We start from the raw sequence: 25821 nt of genomic DNA, 5'->3' as shown, positions 1-25821 counted from the left end.
TTTGGCACCCCATCCCTGTACTGATGAGACAGAAAAACCTTTTTATTGACTTTCAGGCTGACGAATGCAAAGGCAGTGGAGGCCATAGCAGGTGAAGGCTCCGGCTGGGTGTGGGGTGTGGACTAGGACAGTGCTCAGGAGGTACTTACGATTTTGGTGCTTTTGATTTATGTTGAAAACCCCAAAGCAAAATCCCATGTATTTCTCATTGCTCATGGAGTCTTGGGAAAGAAAATGCCCAGGAGATATCCACGCATTCATTGCCATTTCTTCATACAGAGCCAAAGCTACCAAAGCATGGCCATGCTGATAGGTTGATTTTGGACTTCTAGACTCCAGGACAAGACCATAAAGTTCTGTTGTCGTAAGTCACCAGTTTGTGATAGTTTGTTAAATCAGCCCTAAGAAACTAATATTATAGTGCTTGATATTTTTATATTTTTACTACTTTTCCAGGTGATTCTTCTGTTGCTAGTCCATGGACCACATTCTGAGTGATGAAGTGACGGCAATGAATGTTTTGTTTGCTATCACTGGAATGTAGCATAGTGCTTAATACATATGCATGTAGGTTTATATAATTCCCAGCTAACCAGCTGGAAATGTGTCCCTTTTTTTGTCAATCTCCATGGATTCCTCTACTAGAGCTATGTACTCAGTCAATAAGGATCACAAATAACTTTCTCATATAAGGCCAATCCCAAGTACACAGATAGTCATACTGCACTCCTAAAACCTCGAATAACCAAGTTTGTATGACCTTTTGACTTCCTATCTATATAATTTCTCATATAATAAAACCTTCAACCTAGTCTGAAACTAGTATATCCTTGGTGGGTCAAACAAGGCTTTTTCCTCTCCAGAACTCAGAGTGTTAGGCTTTTGAAAAGAACACATGCTAATAATTACTCCAAGCTGGTTAGAGATAATGGGCAACAGAAAAGTTATTATCTTCAATGTCATCGTATGTCTTTGATATGATAATCATTGCATTCAAGATATCAGAAATGATGGATGGCCTTTGATTTAGACTGTATCCATAATGCAAATTACCTGGCTCTTTCCCACTCTCGCTTGGAAGGTGAAGAGCTAAGGACAGTGAGTTCTCCTAGCTTCAGAGCCTTGAGCCGCTGGATGGCAACATCTGAGGCAGAAATCAAAGGGAAACACTTCCTCCTGTAAAGACACCTATGGCAACTTTCCATTTTCCTTTTGCAGACATACCTCCCCTAGAACGGCCTCTCGCATAGTCTTAATTTCCACTATTGCCATAATGGACACTGTTTACACAATGCAAGTCACTCCATTCTGTTAGTTTTCTAGCAACTATTAATACAAATATCACATTGCTTTTGGGAGGCTGAGTTCTCTCCATAAATATAAAATGAAGATTCCAGAAAATGGTAGTTGGAAAAGAAAGAGGAAATAGTACTGTATTTTAGTACTTATTTTAGAATTGCTGCAGGACTCCCTTAGGACTTGCAGTGTGTATCCAACCACATTCCCCCAGTAATTAGTCTTGTCCTCCTCCTTACTCTCACAGCACATGCTATCATCTATCCTTCAGTCTTCCATGGAGAGCAGGGGTGTCCAAACTGTGGTCTATGGGCTGCACTCTGATTTTATGAAGATTTTTTTTTTTTTGCTTATCTGTAGTATCAGATATCACAAAAAAGATGCATACTAATCAGCTTTCCTTAGTGTTTATATATTTAAAGCATAGCCCAAGACAATGCTTAATTTTCCAATGTGCAGCAGAGGAAAAAGAAAAGGTTGAACACCTCTGATAGAGTAACACAGTGATCCAAGAGATCTACATACTACCACCCAAAAAGAGTGATCTACATCCATCTTGAATGGAATCAAATACACGTGCCATGAGGTTCTCTCGGATGGGCAAGAGCATAACAAACACCACAAGTGATTTGCCCAGAGACACCAAAGGTCTGACTAGTGGTCCTGTGTCTTTTCCCTTGAAATAACTATTCCAGCAAAGATGTGCCTCCCTAATTAGTCATGTTGCAACAAGGAACCTACTCTGAGTTTTAGGATAGTAGAGTCAAAGCCTTTCTACTTTTCCCCCCTACAAAATCAGCCCAGAATTATGACACTGAGGATCTGAGATGCAAAATCTGTCTTCAGTCAAATTAATAGATCCCTTCCATTTTTAAAACAGAAAATGTGAAGTTAGAAGTAGTTGGAGGTGTGGTGAATACCTTGGCATAGTGCTGGAAGGCAGAATGCTGGATGTGTATGGACAAGAAGCATTGCATACTAGGAAAGGTATGGGTGGGTAAGGATCTAAAAATAAAGCACTGGTTTCAAAGTTAGCACATGGATCATCAAGATGCCCAGTATATAATCCCACCTATCATGATCAGGAAGAACAGTTTCTAGAGAAATTAAACCAGACTTTAGAATCAGGGACATCAGGCAAAGCAGAGGATGAGTTTAAGTCTCGTGTTGGAAATGGGGTGGTTATCACTATTCTGTGCCCTTCCTCCTGGGCTTCTCTGCCAGGATGCTAGCAGTCAGGCTAACACCCATACTCTTAGAGTATGCATGTAGCAGAGAGACACCAGAGAAACAGCTGAGGGTGCCCATCACTGGTGCCTCTGTGGTGCAAGGTGGGAGTGGGCTGGTGGAGCAACCAGGAATTCTTTGTTAAACTTTGAAAAGCTAGGAAACATCATGCAAAGAGTAGTGCCCATATACTATACACAGTGTGAAATGTAGTGATTTTCCACTGGTATGCTGTGAGAGGATCCTAGGTGGGCTGTGAAAATGTGTCAAATTTGTACTCTTTCTCCTGATCAACATAGTTTAAGTGTGCTGTGGAAGTTTAACTATAGGTCAAGTATGCCATGAGATAAAATAGGTTGAAATACACTGGTTTAAAGGATAACAATAAACATGTACTCACATCCACATCAAGAAATTGAGAACTAACCCAGCTATTACTGTCATTTGATCTTCGACAAGCATATCAAAAACATTCAGTGGGGAAAGACTCTCTACTTAATAAATGGTACTGAGTGAACTGGGTGGCGACCTATCGATGACTGAAACTGGACCCCCACCTTTCACCATTAACAAAGATTGATTCTCACTGGATAAAAGATTTAAACTTAAGACATGAAACTATAAAAATACTAGAAGAGAGTGCAAGGAAAACACTTGAAGAAATTGGCCTGTGAGAATATTTTATGAGGAGGACCCCCCACGCAATTGAAGCAACACTAAAAATACATTACTGGGATCTGATCAAACTAAAAAGCTTTTGCACAGCCAGGAGCACAGTAAGTAAAGCAAACAGACAACCTTCAGAATGGGAGAAGATTTTTGCAGGTCATGCTCCTGACAAAAGTCTGATAACTTAAGTCTACGGAGAACTCAAACTAATCAATAAGGAAAGAATAAATAACCCCATTTCTATGTGGGCAAGAGATTTGAACAGAAACTTCTCTGATGAAGACAGGCACATGACTTACAAACACATGAAAAAATGCTCATCATCCTTAATCATCAGAGAAATGCAAAACAAAACCAGTTTGAGATATCATCTAACTCCAGTAAGATTAGCCCACATCGCAAACTCCCAAAACTACAGATGTTGGCATGGATGCAGAGAGAAGGGAATGCTTCTACACTACTGGTGGGAATGCAAGGTAATACGACTTTTTGGAAAGAAGTTTGGAGAAACACTCAAGGAACTAAAAGTAGACCTACCATTCGATCCTGCAATTCCTCTACTAGGTATATACCCAGATGATCAAAAATTATTTTACAACAAAGACATTTGTACCAGAATGTTTATTGTAGCCCAATTCACTAACCAAAACATGGAAACAGCCAAGTGCCCATCAACCCACGAATGGACTAACAAATTGTGATATATGTACACCATCGAATACTATGCAGCCATACAAAAGATGGAGACTTCACATCTTTTATGTTTACCTGGACGGAGCTGGAACATATTCTTCTTAATAAAGTATCTCAAGAATGGGGGGAAAAGTATCCAATGTACTCAATACTACTATAAAATCAATATATAACCACCTACACAGTCATATGAATGGCAAAACATAACTATAGTCTAGAAAGTAGAAGGAAAGAGGAGAAAGAGGAGAGGGGAGGGGGATATGAGAGGAGGGAGGACATTTGGTGGGGGGACCTCACCTAATGTGCATGATGCAATGGTACATTTCAAAACTATTGAGAAATGAGTATAATTGTGATGGATGTGTTACTTAGTTCAATGTAAGCATTTCACATTGTATATTGAAGCAATACCCTGAATCCCATAAATACATTAATGTATAAAGTTATGATTTAATAAAAAATAAAAAATAAATAAATAAATCTCAAAGAAAAGAAAGAAATTGAGAACCGCTAATATCTTTAAATGTCCTTTGTCTTCCCCCATGATTTTCCTCCAAGGAACCACTTTTCTGAATTTCATGTTGACTATTTTTTGAACATTTGCCATGAATGTCTAATTTCACAAAAATCTTTAGCTGTTCATGTTTCTGAACTTAAGATCAATGTAATCAGGTTTTGAGACTTTTCTCATTGAACTTCTTGTTGCAGAATCATGAACATAAACGCATTCAACTGTGGTTCACTCTTTTTGAAAGCCATGTACGTAGCATACTATCGGATGACTATAGCTCAGTTTATCTACTCTAACACTGACAGGTGGTGTTATTTTCACAATTTCCTATTACAAAGTCTTCACAAACATTTTCATATGTTCCTCCTGGTACAGATGTGCAAAACTGGGCCGAGAGTATATACCTGTTCATGTTGACTAGAGACAAACTATTTCCTAGAGAGGAATGAGTAACTCTCTCATTAGCAGCCATGAGACTTGCTATTCCTGCACACCCTCTCAATATTTCAGTTACACTTTTTAATTTTTACCAAGCTGGTAGATCTAAAATGGTATCCCACTTCAGTTTTATTTGGCATTTCTTAATTGCTGATTTGTTGACCATCCTTTCATATGTTTATTGGCTATTCACTCCCTGACAAGTCTGTCTGTATGTTTTCACCATATTTCTTCAGGAGTTGACTTTTTTATTGCTGTTAAGAATTCTACATAAATTTTGGACAATAATTCTTATTCAGTAATACGTGTGACAAATGTCTCCTTCAGGCTTGTGGCTCATCTTGTCATACTCTTTGTGATGATTTTATGATGAGCAGGTATTCTTTATTGATGTGATTTTACTTTAATATAGTTAAAGATCTGTGGGGTCTTCTGTATCTTTTCCATGTAAGCTTAAAAGATATTGTCCTATATTCTTTACTAAATCCATTTACTTTTTTCTCTCATTGATGTGCTTAAGACATCTGGAATTAATTTTAATCATGAAGCGAGGTAGAGATCCATTTTCTTTCCTTTTCTGCTACATGTATTCAATTTTTAAAACACATTTCCTTTTTTTTGCAATTTTTGGCTGGGGTTGGATTTGAACCCATCACCTCCAGCACCCTACTCCTTTGAACCACAGGCACTGCCCTTAAAACACATTTCTTGATAGTCAATGTTGCCCACTGATCTTAGATACCATATATATCATGTATTCATTTCCATATACGCATAGATCTATTTGATTCCTCATCTTTTTTTCCTGTGCCAATTATTACCTTACTACCTATTATTACCTTATTTTTCTTGATATGAGGGTAGAATAATTTATTTTTCTCATTTATTTTTCTTTTTTGGAGTTTTTAGGTTCTTTTTGAATCTTGGCAGTTCCATACACACTTTTAGAGTTAGTTTATTAGATTCTAAATAATCCCTTTTAGATTTTTATTGGAACTACTTTGAAACTAGAAATCAATTTTAGGAGAATTGACATCTTTATAACATTGGCTTTGCTATGTACAAAAAGAATGTGTCTCTCTTTTTAGAAAGTCCACTTTAATGTTTGATAAAGTTTGATAATTTTCTACATTCAGTTTTGACGGTATTTTCTTAGATTTATTCCTAGATATTTTATGTTCCTAGAATGGTGTTTAAATGGCATTTTCAAATACTTACTGCTAGTATAAAAATGAAATTCTTTATACATTGATCTTATATCTAGCAGGTTTACTAGGTTCGCTTATTTTTAGGCTTTGTCAATATAAGTTTTCTATACAAAATAAATCAATTTCTGTAAACAATATGGTTTTATTTCTTCTTTTCCAATATATTTTATTTCATTTCTTTGCCTACTGCACTTGCTTGGAAATCTACTATATAATGTTAAACAAAAGAGGTAGAAGTGAGTACTATAGTCCTATTTCATAAAGAAAACTTTCAAATTTTCACCAAATAGGCCTTTGTCATATCCCTCTTATAGGCGTTCTTTTTGAGACTAAAGATGCTTTCAACTTGTACTTACTTATCTATAAATTTTCACTATGAATCATAACCGAATTTAATCAAATGCTTTTTCATCATCTTTGAAATAACAGATTAAGGGAAGAAAAATTATAGGATTAACAGTTTATCATTTAATAATTTATGAAAGCATTTCTTAATCTTGAAAGAGATTTACCTGTCTGTAATAAGTACATTTAACCATCAAACTTTTTTAAATGTATTTCTGGATTCAGTTTGCTAATATTCTCATAAGGAGGTTTACATCTATATTAATGAGAAAAAACTGGCCTGCATTTTTCTTTTACTTCCTGGCCTTGCCTAGTAGTACTATGGAGATTACATGAATATATATTGTTAGCCTTGAGTTTAACATGATTTTCTGGTCTCTGAAATATTTTGTATAAGGAGGAAACGTTTGGTGTAGTAAAACAGCCTAGGCGCCTAGCACTTTCCTTGTGTGAAGATTTTAAACTTCTGATTTAAATTTCTTAATATTTATAGGAACATTCAGGTGTTCTATTTCTTCTTGACTGTTTTCATCATGTATATTTTTTTCTAGGGACTTATTTCATGTTACTTTCATTTAATGGCAAAAGTTGACTCATGGTATCATCTATACATTTCCATTGCGTCTGTAGTTGCAATCACTTTACCTTCCTAATATTTTTACTTAAGTTTGTTTTGCTCAATTTAAGTTTTTAAATATATTTTCTTTTTTTTTTTTTTTTTGAGTCAGAGTCTCAAGCTGTCCCCCTGGGTAGAGTGCCGTGGCATTACAGCTCACAGCAACCTCCAACTCCTGGGCTCAAGCGAGTCTCTTGCCTCCGCCTCCCAAGTAGCTGGGACCACAGGCGCCCGCCACAAAGCCCGGCTAAGTTTTTAAATATATTTTCAAAGAAAAAAACTTATCTCTATCAATCTTCTGTATAGTATTTAAAATTTTTTAAATTTCCATTCTTATCTTTAAAATTAGATAGGTTGAACCATACAAATTATAAACATTTGATCATATCTAACCTGCAAAAATAGCTTTTTCTTGTTGTTCAACCTAGTATTTCCTTTTCTGTTTTTTTTCTTTTTCTTAAGACAGAGTCTTACTTTTATTGTCCTTGGTAGAGTGCCATGACATCATAGCTCACAGCAACCTCAAACTCTTGGGCTTAAGTGATTCTCTTGCCTCAGCCTCCTAAATAGCCTGGACAGGTACCCACCACAATGCCTGGCTATTTTTTTTGTTTTTAGCAGGCCGGGGCTGGGTTTGAACCCACCAGCCCTGATGCATGTGGCCAGTGCTCTACCCATTGAGCTATGGGTACCGCCATTTCCTTCTCATTTCTTTGGCTTGTTTTTCTTTTTATAATTATTGATTTGGGAAGCTTATTTTTTTCTTTTCTAACACTCATGGTTACACATCTTAGCAAAATCCTAAGAGTCTTGACATTGAGTATTTTTATTTTTTGTTACAAGTTTTTTTTTTGAGTTCAATTATAATTAATTTCTTAACCCATGACTTATTGTTGGGTGTGATTATGAATTTAGAAAGGTAAGGCAGGTTTTTGATATTGACATGTTTAAGTTTTTGTTATTGGCCTATAAGCTCTAATTTAACTTCATTTTAATCAACAGGTGTGGTATGTATGAAAAATTTCTTAAAATGGGTTGAGATTTGCAGAATTTTTGCTTTTTCTTAAGTATTACTGTCTGAATTTTTAAATTACATTCATATATTATGTTGATAAAAGGTAAAAAAGACTATATATTAGTTAATTCAGTCTAATTGTTAATAGAGAAGCCAACGTAAAATAACATACTTTAAGAGTCTTAACACCTAAGTCAGCTATTTTATACATGTTTATGTTTATTCATTTATAGCCTATCACATTATATGAAGATTTAAAGAGGCCACATTACGTCACCTGCTGATAGGTGGCATACATAAAATTATGCCACACATAGATTACCTTGAAAACCAAATAAAAATAGAACTAGAAAATGGAGATGTATTTTATCCACTTTTTGTTTTATTGCATGGTTTTCCTCTTGGTACCCATTAAGGGAATTTATCTCTGAATATTTGGCTAAAATTCACTTGCTTTAACTACATAGTTTTGACCCAGGGGGAGAAACACAATAAAAATGATAGGGTAAATGGATTTCAGCTAGCCTTCTGGGGCCCAGGAGGCACCAGTGAATGAGAGATGAAGCTTCTGGTTGTAATCCAACTTTCTGTTCTCCTTTAGGGGTAACTCTAGAGGATGTTTCCTTATTCTTTTTCCTCCTCTGGCTGATGGTAATGATTGTGGGGATGATATGACAGAAGCAGCAAACCCTTACATGCCAGCACCAGGCTAAACATTCCACATAAAATATTTTATTTTAATCCTCACAACCACCCTTGCAAGTAGGTACTAATATTATATTCCCTTTATAGATGAGGGAATTGTACAAAAGAGCCTTAGAAAGATGAAGAGAACTGCTGCATGAATAAAGTGATGATTCAAAAAGAAAAGGCAGGCCTGTGGGGTTCTGGAATCTTTCTGCTGCTCTGTACTACCACCTTCACACTTAGCCTAGTTGTGACTCTTACGGGGTGTGTGGTACGAAGCAGTAAGTCCGAAACCTGGACATCAGCCTCTGTATCAGCTTCGCCATTGTAACAGCTTCCTGTTGCTCTGAGGCAAACACCAAGCTCTCTGCTGGTGAGTGTGACCTCTGCACACATCTATGAGTCCTGCCTCCTTCTCCACACACTGTTAGCCTTGGAGGCTCATCCCTTCCTTTGGTGGCAAGTAATGGCTGGGTCCCATAAACCTGGCATTTTTCAGCTATCTCTATATCCCAAAAGTATACGTATATACAACAAAAACATTGCATGGCCCAATCTCTCCAATGCCTTTCTTCCTAGTACATCCCAGACAGTTTTATTCATCATATTGCCACATTCTGAATCACATTCCTCTCTGAGCAACCATCTCAATGTTTCATTTTTTCCATTGGCAAAATAATCATTGTATAGAGTGATCTGTTTATAATGAGCCCAGCTCAGGAAATGTGGCTTTCAGTTGGCCTGATTTTAAATGAGTCTTCCTTTGTTAACTAATGTACCTTATCCCATTGCTGCAAGTAACATTTATGCTACTGAATCATACAGGGAGGAAGAGAACCACACTGAAGCTGAGGGATCCAAAATCTTCACGATCAATATAAAAGCAACAACTATTTAAAAGCAAACTTTGAAAGTTGGTTTTTGTGCATATTTTACACTAAGGAAGTTGTACAAGAGCGGCTACAGGAAAGTAAAAAGTGATGTGATAATTAGGTCATGAATTAACCCCCTGGTACTGTCAGCTCTATACTATTTTTAAAGAGCCCCTTCTCACCTCCTAGGATATTTTGCACATGCAAAATGCCTAATGTGACTAATAAGGTGCCTAGCATAAAAGTTAATTAATGAAAATGAAAACACTAAAACTCAGGTTATTTAGTAACCAGGGCCTGGAGCCAGATTTCAATTAAACCACTCTTGCGGTGAAGAAAGGGATCACAGTGCCCAATAGGTTCCATCTGGCTGCTTCTGGGGGTCAATGTAGAGCCTCACGCCCATCTCAAATTAGTCTTTCCACTCTCCTCTTCCCCTTGCAGTGGAAAGCTAAAGCCAGTCTTCCTCACACTGTGCTGGGGAACTCCCCGCTCTCCCGCTCACATGGAAGAGGCTTGGCTGCTATGAAATCCAGCTGGAAGCAAGTAGAATTCACTAGCTCTTCCCAGTCCAATCTTTTTGTCATTCACTCCACTGGAGAGGACCCTAAAACCTCCAAATCCCATTTGAACCCCTCTGGGGAGATCTGATAATAGTCTTGGCAGAGCTGTGGCTTTTCATAACTTCTGGCAGGGGCCTCGATGACCCCTAACATGGCTGCACACATGATTTCTTCTCATACTGTCTTAGTAAATTGACCATGGCTAACCTTGCTGCCCTAATCAGATCAATCAGAATAACATTTCTCTTGCTGCTGCACATTGGAAGCCCTCTGGGCTGAGGTGTGGCTCAGACTCAGGCTTGGATACAGAAGGCGAATTTTTGAGTTTCCAGTGGTCTCAGGTTTCCTTTGCTTTTATCACAGTTGGTGAGCTTTGTAAGGCCCGTGTTTACAGCCATGCAAATTAGCCTCAGCTGGAGAGAAATCAGGTCAGGCCTAAAGGAAATCAAGCTCTGGGTCAAAGGGATTTTATGAAAAATTGGAAGTGTGGCCACAGTACCTGGGTCAAAAAAGACTATTCTAGGAAGTAAGTGCACAGCTTCATCTAATGTAACCTCAACTCTTGGCCTCTGGACCCTGGAAACTTTGTTGGGGGATAGAGGAAAGGGTGATGAAGGGACACATCAGCCCAATGGACTGGACAGCTTGACCCATGGAAGCCACATGCATTCCTATTGTGTACGAACAACTGTGGCTGGGAGTATTCTATTCTCAAAGCAAGAAATACCATGGTTGTGAGTCTGTTTTGCAGTACATCCCATGTTGCTCATTGACCAGGCAAGGTTCCAAATTCACTGTCTCATTCCACTCTCACACCAAGGTGTCCACATACAGGTATGTTCTGATATGTTGCATCTGGACAACATATTTGAAAACGTCCCTTCCAGATGCCATTTTAGTTATAGAAACTAAGGTCAGAGGGGTCACAACATGACTGGACACACAATTGCTAACTAGTTGCCTTCAAGACATATCTCTGCCTCCTGATTTCCACTGCAGCTTTCTCTACTGTATTTCTAGTCCTTCAATGCTCTGGTGCATAAAGAAATTTGTTGTATTTAAAAATTCTCATATATATGTATATATATCTTAAATTGGGGGGTTATTAAAACCATAGCAATTATTTCCTGAGCTCCCTATGACTCCTATGACATACTAATGATCCCTACAGGGAGAGCTTGATCTATCAGCACGTGCCTGGGTCTGAGCACTCAGATGCTGGTTTGTGTGTAATACCCTCATCCACGTGCCTGCCAATAAGTAAAATGAAAGTTGGTGGATACTGAGTGTCCTCATCTGCAAAGTAGAATTAATGATGAAATCCTGAAACTTATCTAATTAAAGTTTATCTTTTGACAGATGAGAAATCTAAGACCTGGAGAATTTAAAGGACTTGCTCAGGACTCACCATTTTGTTAGTGTCAGAGTCAGAAGTAGAAACCATGTCTACTGACATCAAAGCCAAAGCTTCTTTCACTATAGAATGACTAGAAAACAAAATCTAGACTTTGCCAAGTGAACTTACAATCAGAACTTCTAGTAAATTCAGACTAACAGACCATCTGTCAAGTAATTAAGAACACAAGCTCTAGGGTTGTTGCTAGAATCATTTGTTCACTCTACAAAACTCTGTGGTACTGGGCAAGTTACCCAGTTTTCTCATCTACAAAATTGGATCAATAATAGTAAGCGTCTAACTGGATTCTTGTGAAGATTAAATAAGTTAATACATGCCTCGTGCTTAAACAAAAACCACTCATTTAGCATTAGCACTATCCTCCTAGTGAAATTTACATTTGTCATCTTTGTTGGAATAACATTAAATATTAATAAATGCAAGGTTGTGAAGACTTCCCTCTGCCCACATCCAGTATGTGCAGGTGAGTGCACGACTAGGGACTGCTTTGACCTTTGTGCACAACACAATGTGTATAGCATTTACAAGTTCAGTTTTGAAAGCATCCATGTGACCAGGGTTTGTATACAGCTATGGCCCCCAACCTTTCTGGCACCGGGGACTAGTTTCATGGAAGACATTTTTTTCAAGGAGGCTGGGGATGAAATAGGAAAAAGAGCTCCGGACATGATGCTATGTGGTCCACTTCACAGGGGATGGGGGACTGCAGGTGTATAGTGTTTGTATTCATATTGCATCATCCCTATTCTCATTATATCTTCACTCACATCAAGCTTAAAACTACAAGCCAGTGGAGCCATTGCCACCATCAAGGTCCGAGGAAAGGCACTCAGCATCACCTGATTGTCTAGCTCCATCCCAGGCTACTGTCTGAGAAAAGAGCCTATAGTGAGGATAAATGAAGGAGGGTCAGAAAAATACAAGCAAGACTTCAAAACTTTCCTCAACTAAGGGGAAAGGATAAATATTTTTTAGAAACGAATATATAGAATGAAATAAAAAAAAAATCCTCCTTCTCTTCAGATACAGAAGATTCGAAAGATGTAAAGAGGTAGAGAGGGAACACCAGAATGGGTCCCAAAGGAGCTAAGACTAACACTTCATAAACTTTCATGCTATACTCACTCATTCTAAGCACTGGAACTATGCCTACTAATGATTTTTTATTCTATGGAATCTACAAGCCTTTCTAATATGCATTTGGCTCTTAAATACTGTGTGGGTAATTTTCTGCTAAATTTGACCTCTGGTCCACAGTGAAGAGATTTAACAAAATCAAAGAGGGTGCCGAGGAGCAGTTATTTCTTCTAGGTTCCATTTTCCCTTGGTGTTCTAGGGAACATGTGAATTTATCTTTGTCTCTCAGCATTCTAAGGTGCCCTCTGGTGGTTTGGGATTGGTAATGAGCATCCCAGTGATCCTGTGCTGGCCACGGACAAAAATCCAGATTAAGTTACTGTTTAACAGCCAACAAGAAAAACACAGCTGAACTCCAAGAATAATATTCAGATTCAACATTCTGAAAGAATCATTGATACCCGTATTTGACACATCCTAACCACTTTTTTCTTTTAAAAAAAATACAAATAAAGCAAATGTACAGCTTAACTTTTGGGGCTGTCTCATTTCCAAATAAAATTTACAAGGTGGAATTTTTGTAAACTGGTGCCTGTCATGGAGTAGAAGCTCTTGCTTCCTTTTGGGAAATTTGGCCAGTCATGGACCTTTAAAATGAAGAACAGGAAAGCACTGATCATTCCAGATATCACTCAAGGAGTCTGTGGACATAGCACTAATGACCCCAAGGTCATATATTAGTACAATCAACACATGGGCAAGTTATTTCACTCACGTCTATAGATGATAACCCCTAACCCCACTGCCCATTCATCAAACACATGAGAAGTGTAAAGGGGCAGACAACCTTATTCCCACTCTAGGGGAAAACCCAATGCACATATCTTACACCAAGGGAGCCCAGAGAAATTATCTTTGTACACAAAAGCTGAAATAATATAAACTTGGAAAGCAACAGGTTATGAAAACTCTAAAAATTTATGGTCCGGCTTCCAAACAATATTCTTCTTCCACCCTTCTCCCCTCCCCAAAAAACTGAGACACAAAGTCTGGGCTTTGAGAATTACAGCTACGATCCTTGCCAAAGTGACCAAATTACAATCAATGCCGAAGGCTCTTGGCACCAGGAAGTTTCAACAGACTAGTGTCTGCTGAACCCATCACAAGCCCCTCCCTCCCCGAAAGAGCTCAGGAAATAGCTGTTATCTCATTAATTCTTAAGAAATATCTCCTAAAAAGACACAAAGGGAGGAATGCTTTTATAGATCTTACAGAAGAGGAAACAAACAGTGATGATTTATAATTCAAAGCTAGACAGTGCCATCTCAAGAGGGGAGGAGTATTGGCAGGTCATGCTGATATTCAGAAAATTGTCGGACAAGAATGCAATTAGGAAGTTTATCAGAGTAGCTAGTTCCTTGACAGGAACCAGGAGAAATAATCACAGACAGGGAAGGCAGATTTCTGGCTCTTTGTCAAGATACCGACCTACCTTGACCAGGACGAAATGTAACTGAGAAGACAGTGTAAATATGGGCATATCCATGGTGGAAAGTCTTGTCTTCCAGTGCAAGGAGAGTATATAAACATGATATGAACTTCTAGATGTCTGAATGGATCATTAAGGCAATGATTTTCAACCTGTGTGCCATGACACACTGGTATGCTGTGAGGGATCTTAGGTAGGCCACCAAAATTTGTCAAGATCATTAATTAAATCATTTCTGAAAGAAGCTCAGGAAGTATATCCTTTTTTTTTTTTAACTCTTTTCTTTTTGCTCAACATTAATTTAAGTGTGCTATGGAAGTTTAACTATTGGTTCAAGTGTGCCATGATATAAAAAATGTTGAAAAATACTACATTAAGGAAAGTTGTGGAATACTTCTGTAAATACTGAAAAACAAGTATAGTTCAGAGATTGCTATTTGCAAATAGTTTCAGGAATGAACACATGGATGTTTTAAGATCGTGGCAGCTTTGGGAATCAATGATGTTCAATAATTTCTTTCTAAACTTTCACATTGCTTCATGAACTAAGAGGATACAAAGTTCCAGAGAATACTTATAATATTTTTAAGACCCTAATTTCACTCTATTTTCATAACATCTATGTTAAGGACTTGTTATTCCCAATTATATAGAGAAGAAATCAGTGTAAGAAAGTTAAACAACTTGTTATGAAGGTTATAAGAGAAAAAAAAAAGAGTACCAAATGGTGGTGGTACAATGAAAAGCGGATATGTTGAGCTCTGGTGTTCAGTCTGGTTATAGACATTTTGCAGTGGCAGAACAGTCTGGTGTCACAAATGAGAATCACACCTACCTGAGTGTGCCATACAAATGTGTCATAATTACATTGTAGCTCATAGGATGGAATCAATAGAGTCCAAGGAAAATCACAGCTCCAAATCCACATATTTCTTTGGTGGAATTATACATAAAGCATGCCTTTTGATTCAAAGATTTAGTTTCATACTGGAAGACTCCAAAGAAAGTTTTGGATGATTTTGACAATACACAAAACATTCTAAATTCACACCAGTGTAGCCACATTTTAATGATTTTAATACCAACTACTCTCATTCATAAACTTCAGATCGATCATCCTGATAAAAGTTACTATCATGAGTGTGGCAAATTGCCATCTAAATCAGGGGGAAGTACAGACACATGCTGAGGTTCCTGTACACCCTCTGAAGTGTCTGTCAGTATCAATGTCTTCCCAGTGAAAAGTGTCCACATCCCTATAAGGACCTTCATCTTTCTCTGTTTCTCATGTGCTAAACGAGGGAACTAAATCAGATGATGGGTAAGGTACTTTTTTTCTTTTAATTCTTAGACTACATGATAGAACAGGATCCCTGTCTGTTTGAGTATATACCAAATACTTGTATGTTTTCCTTCTTTAAGCCAATGCCAGTGATGGAAAATTTAAATACTATTACAGAAGTTGAAACTAGAAACTAGTATGTGAGTTCCACAGACTCTTGACAATTCTGTCCATTACTTCTGAAATAAGAACATAGAATGTGGTGAGGGATGGAGAGACATCTCAAACCAGCTGGGTTTAACAGATGTTCACAGGGATGACTCAATGCTGGCTGAGCCCCTGCAGCTAAGATTCATGCTGGGCTTTAAGTCTCCAACACACACAGTTCTTTCTTCAGTTCAATAATTATAAAAAGACCTACTTGGCAAGTTTTCTCTTGGTCTTCTCACAGGAGAACCACCGTTATTAGGCTGAAGGAGCTAGCTCCCCAATGCTGAAACTCCTCAGCTGTTCACAACCTCTAAAACTACTTTCATTTTCACTTCAAGAGAAGAGAAAACAAACCTCTGACTCGCAGAAGAGAACAAGGGATCCATGTTGATAGGGGAAAGCTAGCCACAGGCATGGAGGGAAGGTTCCCAGGAAGGTTTGGAGTATTCTGCTATTAGTTTGGCTTATTTTCTTTAAAACTTAAAACCTCAGCTCTAAGGTAGGCCACAAAGCTCACAGAAAACTCCAAGAATCATAATTACCAGTAGACCAACATTTTGGTCTCCATTTACCAAAAGAAAGTGAGCACTATACCCACGTCCATAGATTCTGTGGGGCAACAGCAATCTCCCTGTTCAGAAAGCTTAAAGAAGAGTTCAGATGAAGAGCATTTCCCCCCTCATACAGAGAACAAAATAAACACATCAAATATGAACTGCCTTTGTTAAAATCCTTTGTTGAACAGTTAATTATGAGATAAGAAATAACAGTGGCCAAATGCTTTGATGTTTTAAAAAAAATATTCGTTTACCAAAACCTAAGCGATTAATTTTATGAGTAAATAACAGGTTACCAAGCATCTAGAGAGAACAAATAGAGTAACAGAAATCTAAGAAGAAATAGAAAACACAAGTAAGCTTAGTATGATATTACACAAGAAAACGTTTAGCAGAGTTTCTGGTTAGTCAGAGAAGGCTTCCTGGAAGGGGCAAATGGAGGCTGGCTTTGGAATATAGGTATTCTCTTTTGGCCTTTCAGGTAGAAATAATAGTTTTTTGTTTCTAAAGATGGCATTTAAAAAGCCAGCCCCGTTGTAAGATCCACTTACCTCTATCTCACAGGAATCTAATTTATAGTATATGAGTTGACTTTTTGCCTGGAACGTAACTATTTTATTTTCAAAAAAAAAAAAAATTGTTCCATATTCTATATCCTCTTAAAAATTTGCTCTGATATTTAACTATTATTGGGCTATTTTTCTCATAATACAATTCCAATGAATTTGAGAAAAGACTCTGATCATAATTTCTATTCATCATTCAAGTCAATGAGAAAATTTGATTTGATTCCCGCACAACTGCATTAGACTTTTCTTAAGTTTTCTCCTGTTACTTGCAGCTGACCTCCTAATCCTAACATTGAGAAATGAACTGCTGATAAACTCCACTATATGAGTTAATTAGAAAGGATTGATGATAATAGCATTTGATATTACACTCTTCAAAATACTGCCTCAAACTCTTGTACATGTGAGTTGCACAACATCCTGGTGGGTCAGGTAGATTAAGTAATTGTTAGTCCTGTTTCACAGAAAAGGGAAAATGTGAAAAGGAAGAGAATCAGCCCACACTGACCCAGCAAATCAATAGTAGGACAAAGTACTATATCATCCCACTGAATCATCACTTAGAACAGCGGTTCTCAACCTGTGGGCTGTGACCCACAGGAACTGTATTAAAGGGCTGCAGCATTAGGAAGGTTGAAAACCACTGATTTAGGTCATGAGTAGTTATCATCACATGTTATGGCATAGGGACTGAGGCACAAACAATGGCAGGACTAGAGCTTTGGGCTTGGATCTCCCAGCCAGCGTCTGGCAGAAGCACAGTTCATCCTCCTGTCTGACTACCTGACAACCTTAAACTCATTCTCTTACAGATGGCTGGTGGCTACCAGTTTTCAAATCCTTGAGAACTTGAAACAGAAGTTGCCTTTTCAAAGAGGCCTACCCTTGAAAACTGCAGCCCCCTCCTCACTCTGCCCTATCAATACTCCTTCCCATGTACTACTACATAACTGACAAGGCATGTTTTGTGTTTGTTAACATAAGCTTCACAAGGACAGGATCTCTGGGAATTTGTCTTTTTTTTTCAGTCAACATATCCCAAATGCTCAGTCAATGCTATCCAGTAGAATTTTTTGCAATGATGTTAATGTTTTATATCTATGCTAACCAATATTATAACCACTAGCCACAGATTGGCTGGTGCAATTGAGGAACTTTATTATTTTGTTTAATTTCATTATTTAAATAGCCACATGTTACCATACTGGACAGTGCAGGCCAAGAATAATGCCTAACACAGTAAATATTACATAAGATCTATTTTTCAATATAGCCTGCAGACTATTTCCACTAATAGCAAAATTACATTTTATAATTCTTTCCACAGAATTAAACACAGATTAAATTTTGAAACTTCAGATAATATAGCCAAAACAGGAACTATTGGTTCCTTTTTGCCATCAATTATTGAAGACCTTCCCAAACATTCTCTGGAAACAGTGAAAGCAGGCCAGCAGAGCATCACAAATGCCCAGGGATGACAAAAATATATATGGAATTACAACTATTAGGATAATCACTCAGTACCTTTTTGACCTTGTTTTTTTTCTCATAGGTCTCTGAAAGAGGCTTTTTCTTCTGCTGAGTTGTGTCTTTGGAGAAAAAATACTCAAATTCACCAGGGTCCCGAATGTCAGGTTCTTCTAAGGAATCCCATAAGGTTGGTGTAGCATTTTGGCTTAAAAGAGAAAATGACATGTTAACCATAGGAATCAAAATGGAAGACAATACAAGGAAATCTTTATAGAGTTCATTTTAATTTTTAAAAAGATATATAACCCTAATAAAGCTTGAAGAGCTTTTCATGTTCTACCTTTCTGACAGTCAAAATACACCACAAAACATTGAAACGCACACACAAACATATTTCGAAAAAAAAAAATAGTCATTCGATATAATCAAGGAGAGAGCTCTAGAGAAAGCTCTTCAGGACCAGAAATCCTGGGATTGAGACTGCTAGGCCCACTCCAGCTGCTCCACCCTCAGACTGTGGCATTTCCATGGGCACAATGATAAAAATGGGCACGATGTAAAGGCTGAAGAGATAATCAACGATGAGACTTTGACAGCATGATTCTTAAGTAGATTGAAAATGGAGTACTAAGGGTAAAGAATGTCCCCCTTTTGGGCTTTTTCTACTGGTTTTAAATGTGGTTTTCAGGATTAATGCAGGTAAACTCAGTAGAGGGCCCATCATATGTGAACAGGCTGTGTTCATTTAAAAATGCTGATTTTGAGACCAGCTGATGGTAAGGGTGAGGTGCTGAGCCCAGCACAACCTGGCTGCACTCATGGCTCTGTGGGCATTGACCCGTGCTCTGGGCTCCCTGAGCCTGACACCCTGGCAATCGCTGCTCCCATCTCAAGTCTGCTCCCTGCTGCCCAAGTGATGAACAATGCCTTTCTTCAACTGCCCTCAGCCTTGATGTTGCTCCCCTGTTGCACAGACCTTGCTTCTGTGGCCCTTATTGCCAAGTTTGTGTCCTGGAGGAGTCCTACGAAGTACCATTAGACCAATGAGGAAGAGGAAGTCTGGGGGCCAAGACTACACAGGCCGCGTCCGAGTGCATGGTATGGGCGGGGCCACAAGCAACTTTATGGCATGATTGATTTTCTGTGTTTCCAGCCTGAATAGGAGACCAAGCCTGGACCCTTCGAGGAGAAGGTTGTCAGAGTCTGCAGGTCAGCAGACATAGCTCTGGTTGCTGGGGGCAGCCAGAAATGCTGGATTGTTGCCATAGAAAACATGCAGGCTGGAGATGTAACCCTGAATTCTTACCACATAGGCCACATGACTGTTGCTGCCCGGAAAGAAGATGCACATCCTCTTGGGGCCCTGCCTATGGGGATCCTTGTCAACAACGTGGAAAATGAGCCAGGTCAGGGGCCCAGTATATCTGAGCTACAGGGACATGTAGTGTGCTGCTTCAGAAGGTAAATGAGACCCCCCATTATCCAGTCACCTTCTAAGAGGCAGATGCAGGAGCTGGAAACTTGCATAGCAATAGTCAGCCAAGTAGCCAACGTTGATCATAACAAACAGGTCATAGGAAAGGCGGGTCACAACCGCTGGGTAGGCAAGAAGCCTAACAACGGGCTATGGCATTGCAAGGGGGGCTGGGCTGGCCGAAAGATTTGGCCACTGTCCCCTGTGAAGTGTTATGTGAAGTTGCCCTCTGCTGTTGCCCAAAGCAGATATTCCTGAACTCTAATAAAATGGTCTCCCATTTAAAAAAATAATGATTTCTAATATCTCAGCCCCCTAAATAATAATATTAACAAAAAACTCCTCCATTATACCCTCACAGGGAATTAACTAAAGCAGCCCTAGGAAAACTGTGTTCTGGTTTGTATTCTAGAAACAGGGGTACCCTAGTTTTGAAGCAAAGAAAAGCTGTTGAAAAACAGGTACAACAGAACAGCCTCTGAGCTGAGTTGGATGGGCCACTGTCCATGTTCCCCTCAGAACACATTTTTCTCCCAATGTTTACTTTCCTAACTCCCATAGCCAGGAAGAGAACAAGTCTCATCCATATATTTATTGTTTTTCAAACATATGTAAATCTATAACCTATAACATCTAAAGGTGTAGCTATACCTTTGTTTCAATATATATTTTTTTCAGTCAATGAAAATTAAAAAGACAACTAGTATGACATGGGAAAGTCCACCTTGCTCTTTTTATAGTATAAGGCGATTTTCATATTTAAAACAGTGGGCAACATGGTGCGTTCACATCATGCAACAGATCTACCCTTCCTATGAAAGAGGACATTTTACCTCTGGCTACATTCACCTCTTCTCCCTTCTACTGTTTGTTGTTTTTTTTTTATTATAATTTTTCTATTAATTGAGCCATTTAATAGTATATGTTGGCATATATAAAGTATAACAATATAATGAACATCTGGGAAACCATCACCAAGTCTGAGGGGGCTAGAAGATTTCTAAAGATGAACATCCAGCTGTGTGTTCCTTCCTATAGCCATGCCCCTCTGCTACTCACTCAAATTTGAAACACAAAGCCCTGAGGAAGGGAAACATAGCCAGGGAATTTTGGAGCATGCAGCAAGTTAGGGTACTGGTCTGGGCCTCAGGGAGGTTCTGGGCAGCTAAAGAGAAGGGCCTAGAGGAAGGTGCTCCAGGGTGTCAGGAAGACTGCTCAGACCCACCCCTCATTCTGCACCTGCTTGGCCCCAGCTACATGGACTCTGAGCTCAGGCTAGTGTGACTAATACTGTAATTCACTCACATGCTGGAGTAGATTGGCTTTGGGAGTCAAGTTGAGCACTTCATCACCATTTGCAACATTATTTTTATGGGAAAGGCGTTTCCAGTACTGAGTAAGAGAACTGTAGAATATCACCTCTGTCAGTGATTTGGGAGTAAGCGGCATTTGGCAGATCAATAATAAAACCCTACTTACAATGGATGACCTGCCATAATGGTCAACTGTTTTCTGACCAATGAACATACATTCTAGGACAAAAGAGAGAAAAGAGGGGAGGGAGCAGTAGGGGAGAGAGAGAAAGGGAGAGAGAAAGGGAGAGAGGAAAAAAAAGGTGAAACTTACTAGGAAGCTGAAAAGGTAGTTAGAAGAGGATTTCATTTTCTTTAACTAAATGTCTCTTTCCTATTCTGAAATCAGAAAACAGACACTGAAGGTGGCAAACGGTAAAAGAAAAAAACAAATCAGTTCCTGCTAGTGGAGAAAAGTGAGCTAAGGATATGGGAAACATGTACATATAAAAGTTGAAGATTCATATTTTGCTCCTGGTTCCCAAACTAAAACCAAAATTTATCATGCACACATTACACAAAGTGCCCAGCCCTCTGGTTATACAAAATATTAAAATACCATGTCACCTCCTTTAAAAGAACATACTCCAAACTTTTTTACATCCCCTCCCCCCATAAATGAATACTGCATAAACTCTGTAGACCATTTGCATTGAAAAGAAATTGTCACACTCAGAGCTGTAAAAATTTTGAGGGATCCATAATAAAAGAGACGGAATGTGTGCTGCTGACAGAACATGGCCACACTCGAGTCTTAAGACATCAGAGAAGCAGCCCCGTTTCCTGGTTCAAGCTCAAGGTCCACACATTCACCAAGCAGAGCTCTAGTGATGTCCCATTATTCTACTTTTCATTTTTCTCAAAAGTGAAACCTTAGATTCATGGTGAAACCAATAAGAGCTTGAATATTCAATTGTCTTCCATCTCAAAAGGAGAAAAGAAAATCCAGACAATGTTAATCCCCTGCTTGCCTTTTATCCCACCTTGAATAGTAAGCGTATTTCCCAGTAGAATGGTTTTATGGCTCCCATGCTCTGGCACAGGATCCATTGCTCATGAACTCTCTTGGGGAATGAAGGGACGGCAAAGCTCGTAAGACACAGGTGTGGAACAGCTCTGCACTGTCAGAACACACTATTCCAGAGCCAGCAGGTGGGATTTATCACCCTGGAATAACTGCAAACTAATTTGAGAACACCAATAAAGAGATATGACTCAAAATAAATATTCCAGGAAATTACTTCTTAAGAAATTCTTTCTTAGGAAATATCTGAGCCTTGATTGGGAAAGGGGGAATTACTAGTACCTTAGGTAATAGAAGAAGCTATTACATGATCATCTCATTTTTTTAACCATTCATGTGGGAAATTATAAAACATAATTAAATTTTGAAAAAGTATCAGGATATTCTACAAATAAATTCTTGGCCTTAATTTTTGGTGAAAAGAAAGGGTATGATATGAAGTACATAGTCAACTTGGTTCACCAAACAGTTAGTTTTAAGGTATTCCTATTCCTCCTATAGTGATTTCCCATTGATTGATTGACTGAATGACTAACTGATTCATTCATTCATTCATTCAGTTTTAGAGACAGGATTTTGCACTGCGGTCCCAGCTAGTGGCATCATCACAGCTCACTACAACCTCAAACTCCTGGGCTCAAGAGATCCCACTTACTCAGTTTCCTGGTATACACCACCATACCACGCTAATTTTTTAATTTTTTATGGAGATAGAGTCTCACTAAGTTGTTCAGGCTGGTCTTTAACTTTTAGGCTCAAGCAATCTTCCTGCCTTGGCTTCCCAAAGAGCTGGGATCACAGTGTCTGGCCTTAGTTGTTTTATAAATGTAAAATTGTTATTTTTGGTATCCTGCCTTCCCTAAGCAAAATGTTATATAAACTGAAGAATTCATTACCATATTTTGATTTGGGTGATACATTTTTTTTTTTTTTTGAGACAGAGCCTCACTCTGTCACCCTGGGTAGATTGCTGTGGTGTCATAGCTCATAGCAACCTCAAACTCTTGGGCTCAAGCAATCTTCTTGCCTCAGCCTCCCAAGCAGCTGGGACTATAAGCATGCACCACCATGCCTTGCTAATTTTCCTGTTTTTCTTTTTTTAGTAGAGATGGGTCTTGTTCTTGCTCAGTCTGTTCTCTTATTTCTGAGCTCAGGCAATCCACTCGCCTCAGCCTTCCAGAGTACTAGGATTATAGGCATAAGCCACTGAGTGCAGCCTGGGTGACACATTTAAAAATGTGTTCTATATTTACTGCTTTTTGCAAGCCACCTTCAAACTATAAACTGGTCTGGAAACAACATTTCTTTCATTGCCCTACTGACAGGTTCAAAAAAGGAGGCAGAAGAAATCAAACTCAAATCTGTTTGAATGGAAGTGTCCAAATGACCATAAGCAAGCTGACTTACAAACCCAGCTTAACAACCTTTACAAGTGGAAGATGCTTTTTAGCTATTCACATACTGGGGCTTCTCTGAAGGGCAGCAGATACAAAGAAAGATTTGAGAGCATTTAGCAGTTGGAGGAACCACAGTTCAAACAGACAGAGGCATGTTAAGATTCCCTTCTGATTCAAAGAATTCAATCATGTCTCTTCCTTTTAATAAAAAATACACATATATGTTAAATATCCAGATCACAGGATTGATAAAACCATTTAAAACCAAGATATTGAATCATAAAAAAAATTCTAGGCTGGGCATGGTGCTGCGCAGCTATATTCTTAGTACTCTCAGAGGCCAAGGCACATAGATTGCCTGAGCTCAGAAGTTTGAGAACTATCTAAGCAAGAATGGGACCCTGATTCTAAAAATAGCTGGGCATTGTGGTGGGCAGCTGTAGCCACAGCGACTTGGGAGGCTGAGGCAAAAAGATTGGTTGCACCCCAGAATTTGAGGTTGCTGTGAGCTGTGATGTCACTGCACTCTAATGAGGATGACAGAGAGAGAGACTCTGTCTCAAAATAAACAGATAAAAGATATTCTATAAATCCTCAGTGACTGTACAATAGAGTCAAGTTCAATTTCATTGTGATTGCTCATTAATTGCAGTGACAGTGGAGAACGTCCTAGCTTAGGCTTGGACTCTAGTCTACAAAATAGAACATGATTCTTCCCAGACATCCCAACCTCCTTTATCCAAAGTAGTCGCTGGATAACGTTTGATAATGGGGGCCAGCCACACTATGGAGACGCTCAACTGGTAAAGACAAGACATCACCTGGGAAAAATCCTGGGGGTTCCCAAGCTGAGACTGGATTAGGGGAGCTCTTACCTCTTATCACTTATCTGTATTCGAGTCCAGTATAAAGGCTTCATGGGACAACTGGGCTCAATGGCTGGTTTCCGAGGACCCTGGCTGGAAGAAGAGCTGAGGCCGAAGTAGAGTCCAGGAGGGGGTGGGGGTGCAAGTCCTGGGGGTGCTGGGGCAGGAGGAGGTCCCCCGGGGCAGAGCGGAGCCTGGGAGTTAGGAAGTGGTGGAGGCGGGGGCGGAGGTCCTGGGGGTAGAGGTGGTGGCGGTGGAGGCGGTGGCGGAGGTGGCCCAGCGCTCACAGGTGGTGCTGGGGGTGCTGGCGACAAAGATCCAAGTCCAGGCGGGAGAGGAGGAGGCGGAGGGATGGCGGCTGGTAGAGGTGGCGCAGGAGGGGGAGGTGATGCCTTCTGCTGACTTGACGTCGTGCCTTCCACAGACTGAAGCGACGTGTGGATGTCTTTGCTTTCATTTGGAGGAGAAAGTTGGCTTAATGAGGTGATATTCAGCTTTTTGGGTACTATGTGGTTACTTCTGGTTGTTTTGCTTTCACCCTCACAGGGCTTGAGGAAGGTCTCTCTGTCTGTCTGGATGCACACGTTTCTGTAGGTCTTTGGAGGACAGTCATCACTGGTGGAGATGCACGCGTCTCTCCTCTCCTCACAGCCCCGCCAGCGGTCCTCTAACTCGCGTTTGAGATTTTCAATGGTTTCTTCTAGTCTCGCTGTTACCACTGCATGCTCTCCCCGGATGTGAAATGCCTGAAGTTCAAACTGGGCCTATAAAAAAAAAAGAAAAGAAAAGAAAAGAAAAGAAAAGAAAGAAAGAAAATCAGTTAGAAAGAAAGTAATGAGTTTATTAAAAAAAAAAAAGTCAGAAATAAAAATTTCAATACCACCAGCATGTCACCACAGCACTGCCCACATAAATGTGGAGAAATTCACACCCACAAGGGTATAAATTTCATTTGATGAATTTTTCAAGGACCTACACAGTTGGGAGTTAAAGTGTAGTTTCATATAATCTGAGCTCACAAGGGGTAACTATCATGGATAAAGGCTTAATGTAAATCTATTACCTAAGAACTTTTACCAGGTTTTAATACCAAATGCAAACCACAACTTTTAATAAAGCTACAGACATGCTTGAATACAGAGGGTGCCAAGAAATATACACACATTTTAAGAAAGGAAAAATGTGTATTGGAATTACAATACTCAAGTCACGTTTGGCTTCTCTCATTACAAGAAATACGAGACTCAACATGCAAGATAACAAATGTTATGGGTATATACTGAGTATTACAATTGTGATAGGTTTTTTTTCCCTTTCTTAAAATGTATATACATGTTTTGGCACCCTCTGTAAATGTTTTATAACTTTTGGGTTTGGCTTAGAAAAAGAAAACTAAACAAACAAAACAAAAAATAGATGCGGCGATCCTTCTGGCTTGAAGCCGCTATTTTCACATCAGTATTTTAAGATGATACGGTGGAAACAACAGGCAAA

General features: G+C 39.1%; 1 protein-coding gene and 1 pseudogene across 2 annotated transcripts in view; one reads left to right on the top strand and one right to left on the bottom strand.

Moving 5' to 3' along the window:
- FMN1 (formin 1) overlaps positions 1–25821 on the bottom strand; it is a 370390-nt gene that overhangs the window by 170774 nt on the left and 173795 nt on the right. For both annotated transcript variants that reach the window (XM_003791683.1, XM_003791684.2), the window contains 2 exons: positions 24337–25091; positions 18269–18419 (listed from right to left, as the gene is read on the bottom strand). In XM_003791683.1, the coding sequence (XP_003791731.1) occupies positions 18269–18419; positions 24337–25091 (906 nt within the window). The remainder of the gene's footprint in view (positions 1–18268; positions 18420–24336; positions 25092–25821) is intronic.
- Positions 19033–19946, top strand: LOC105887143 (annotated as a pseudogene).

This window comes from Otolemur garnettii, unplaced genomic scaffold (genome assembly GCF_000181295.1).
Source record: "Otolemur garnettii isolate 467f Iridium unplaced genomic scaffold, OtoGar3 scaffold00050, whole genome shotgun sequence".
Classification (NCBI taxonomy): Eukaryota; Metazoa; Chordata; class Mammalia; order Primates; family Galagidae; genus Otolemur; species Otolemur garnettii.
The sequence above is the reverse complement of the archived record's forward strand: the minus strand, read 5'-3'. Positions and strand labels throughout refer to the sequence as shown.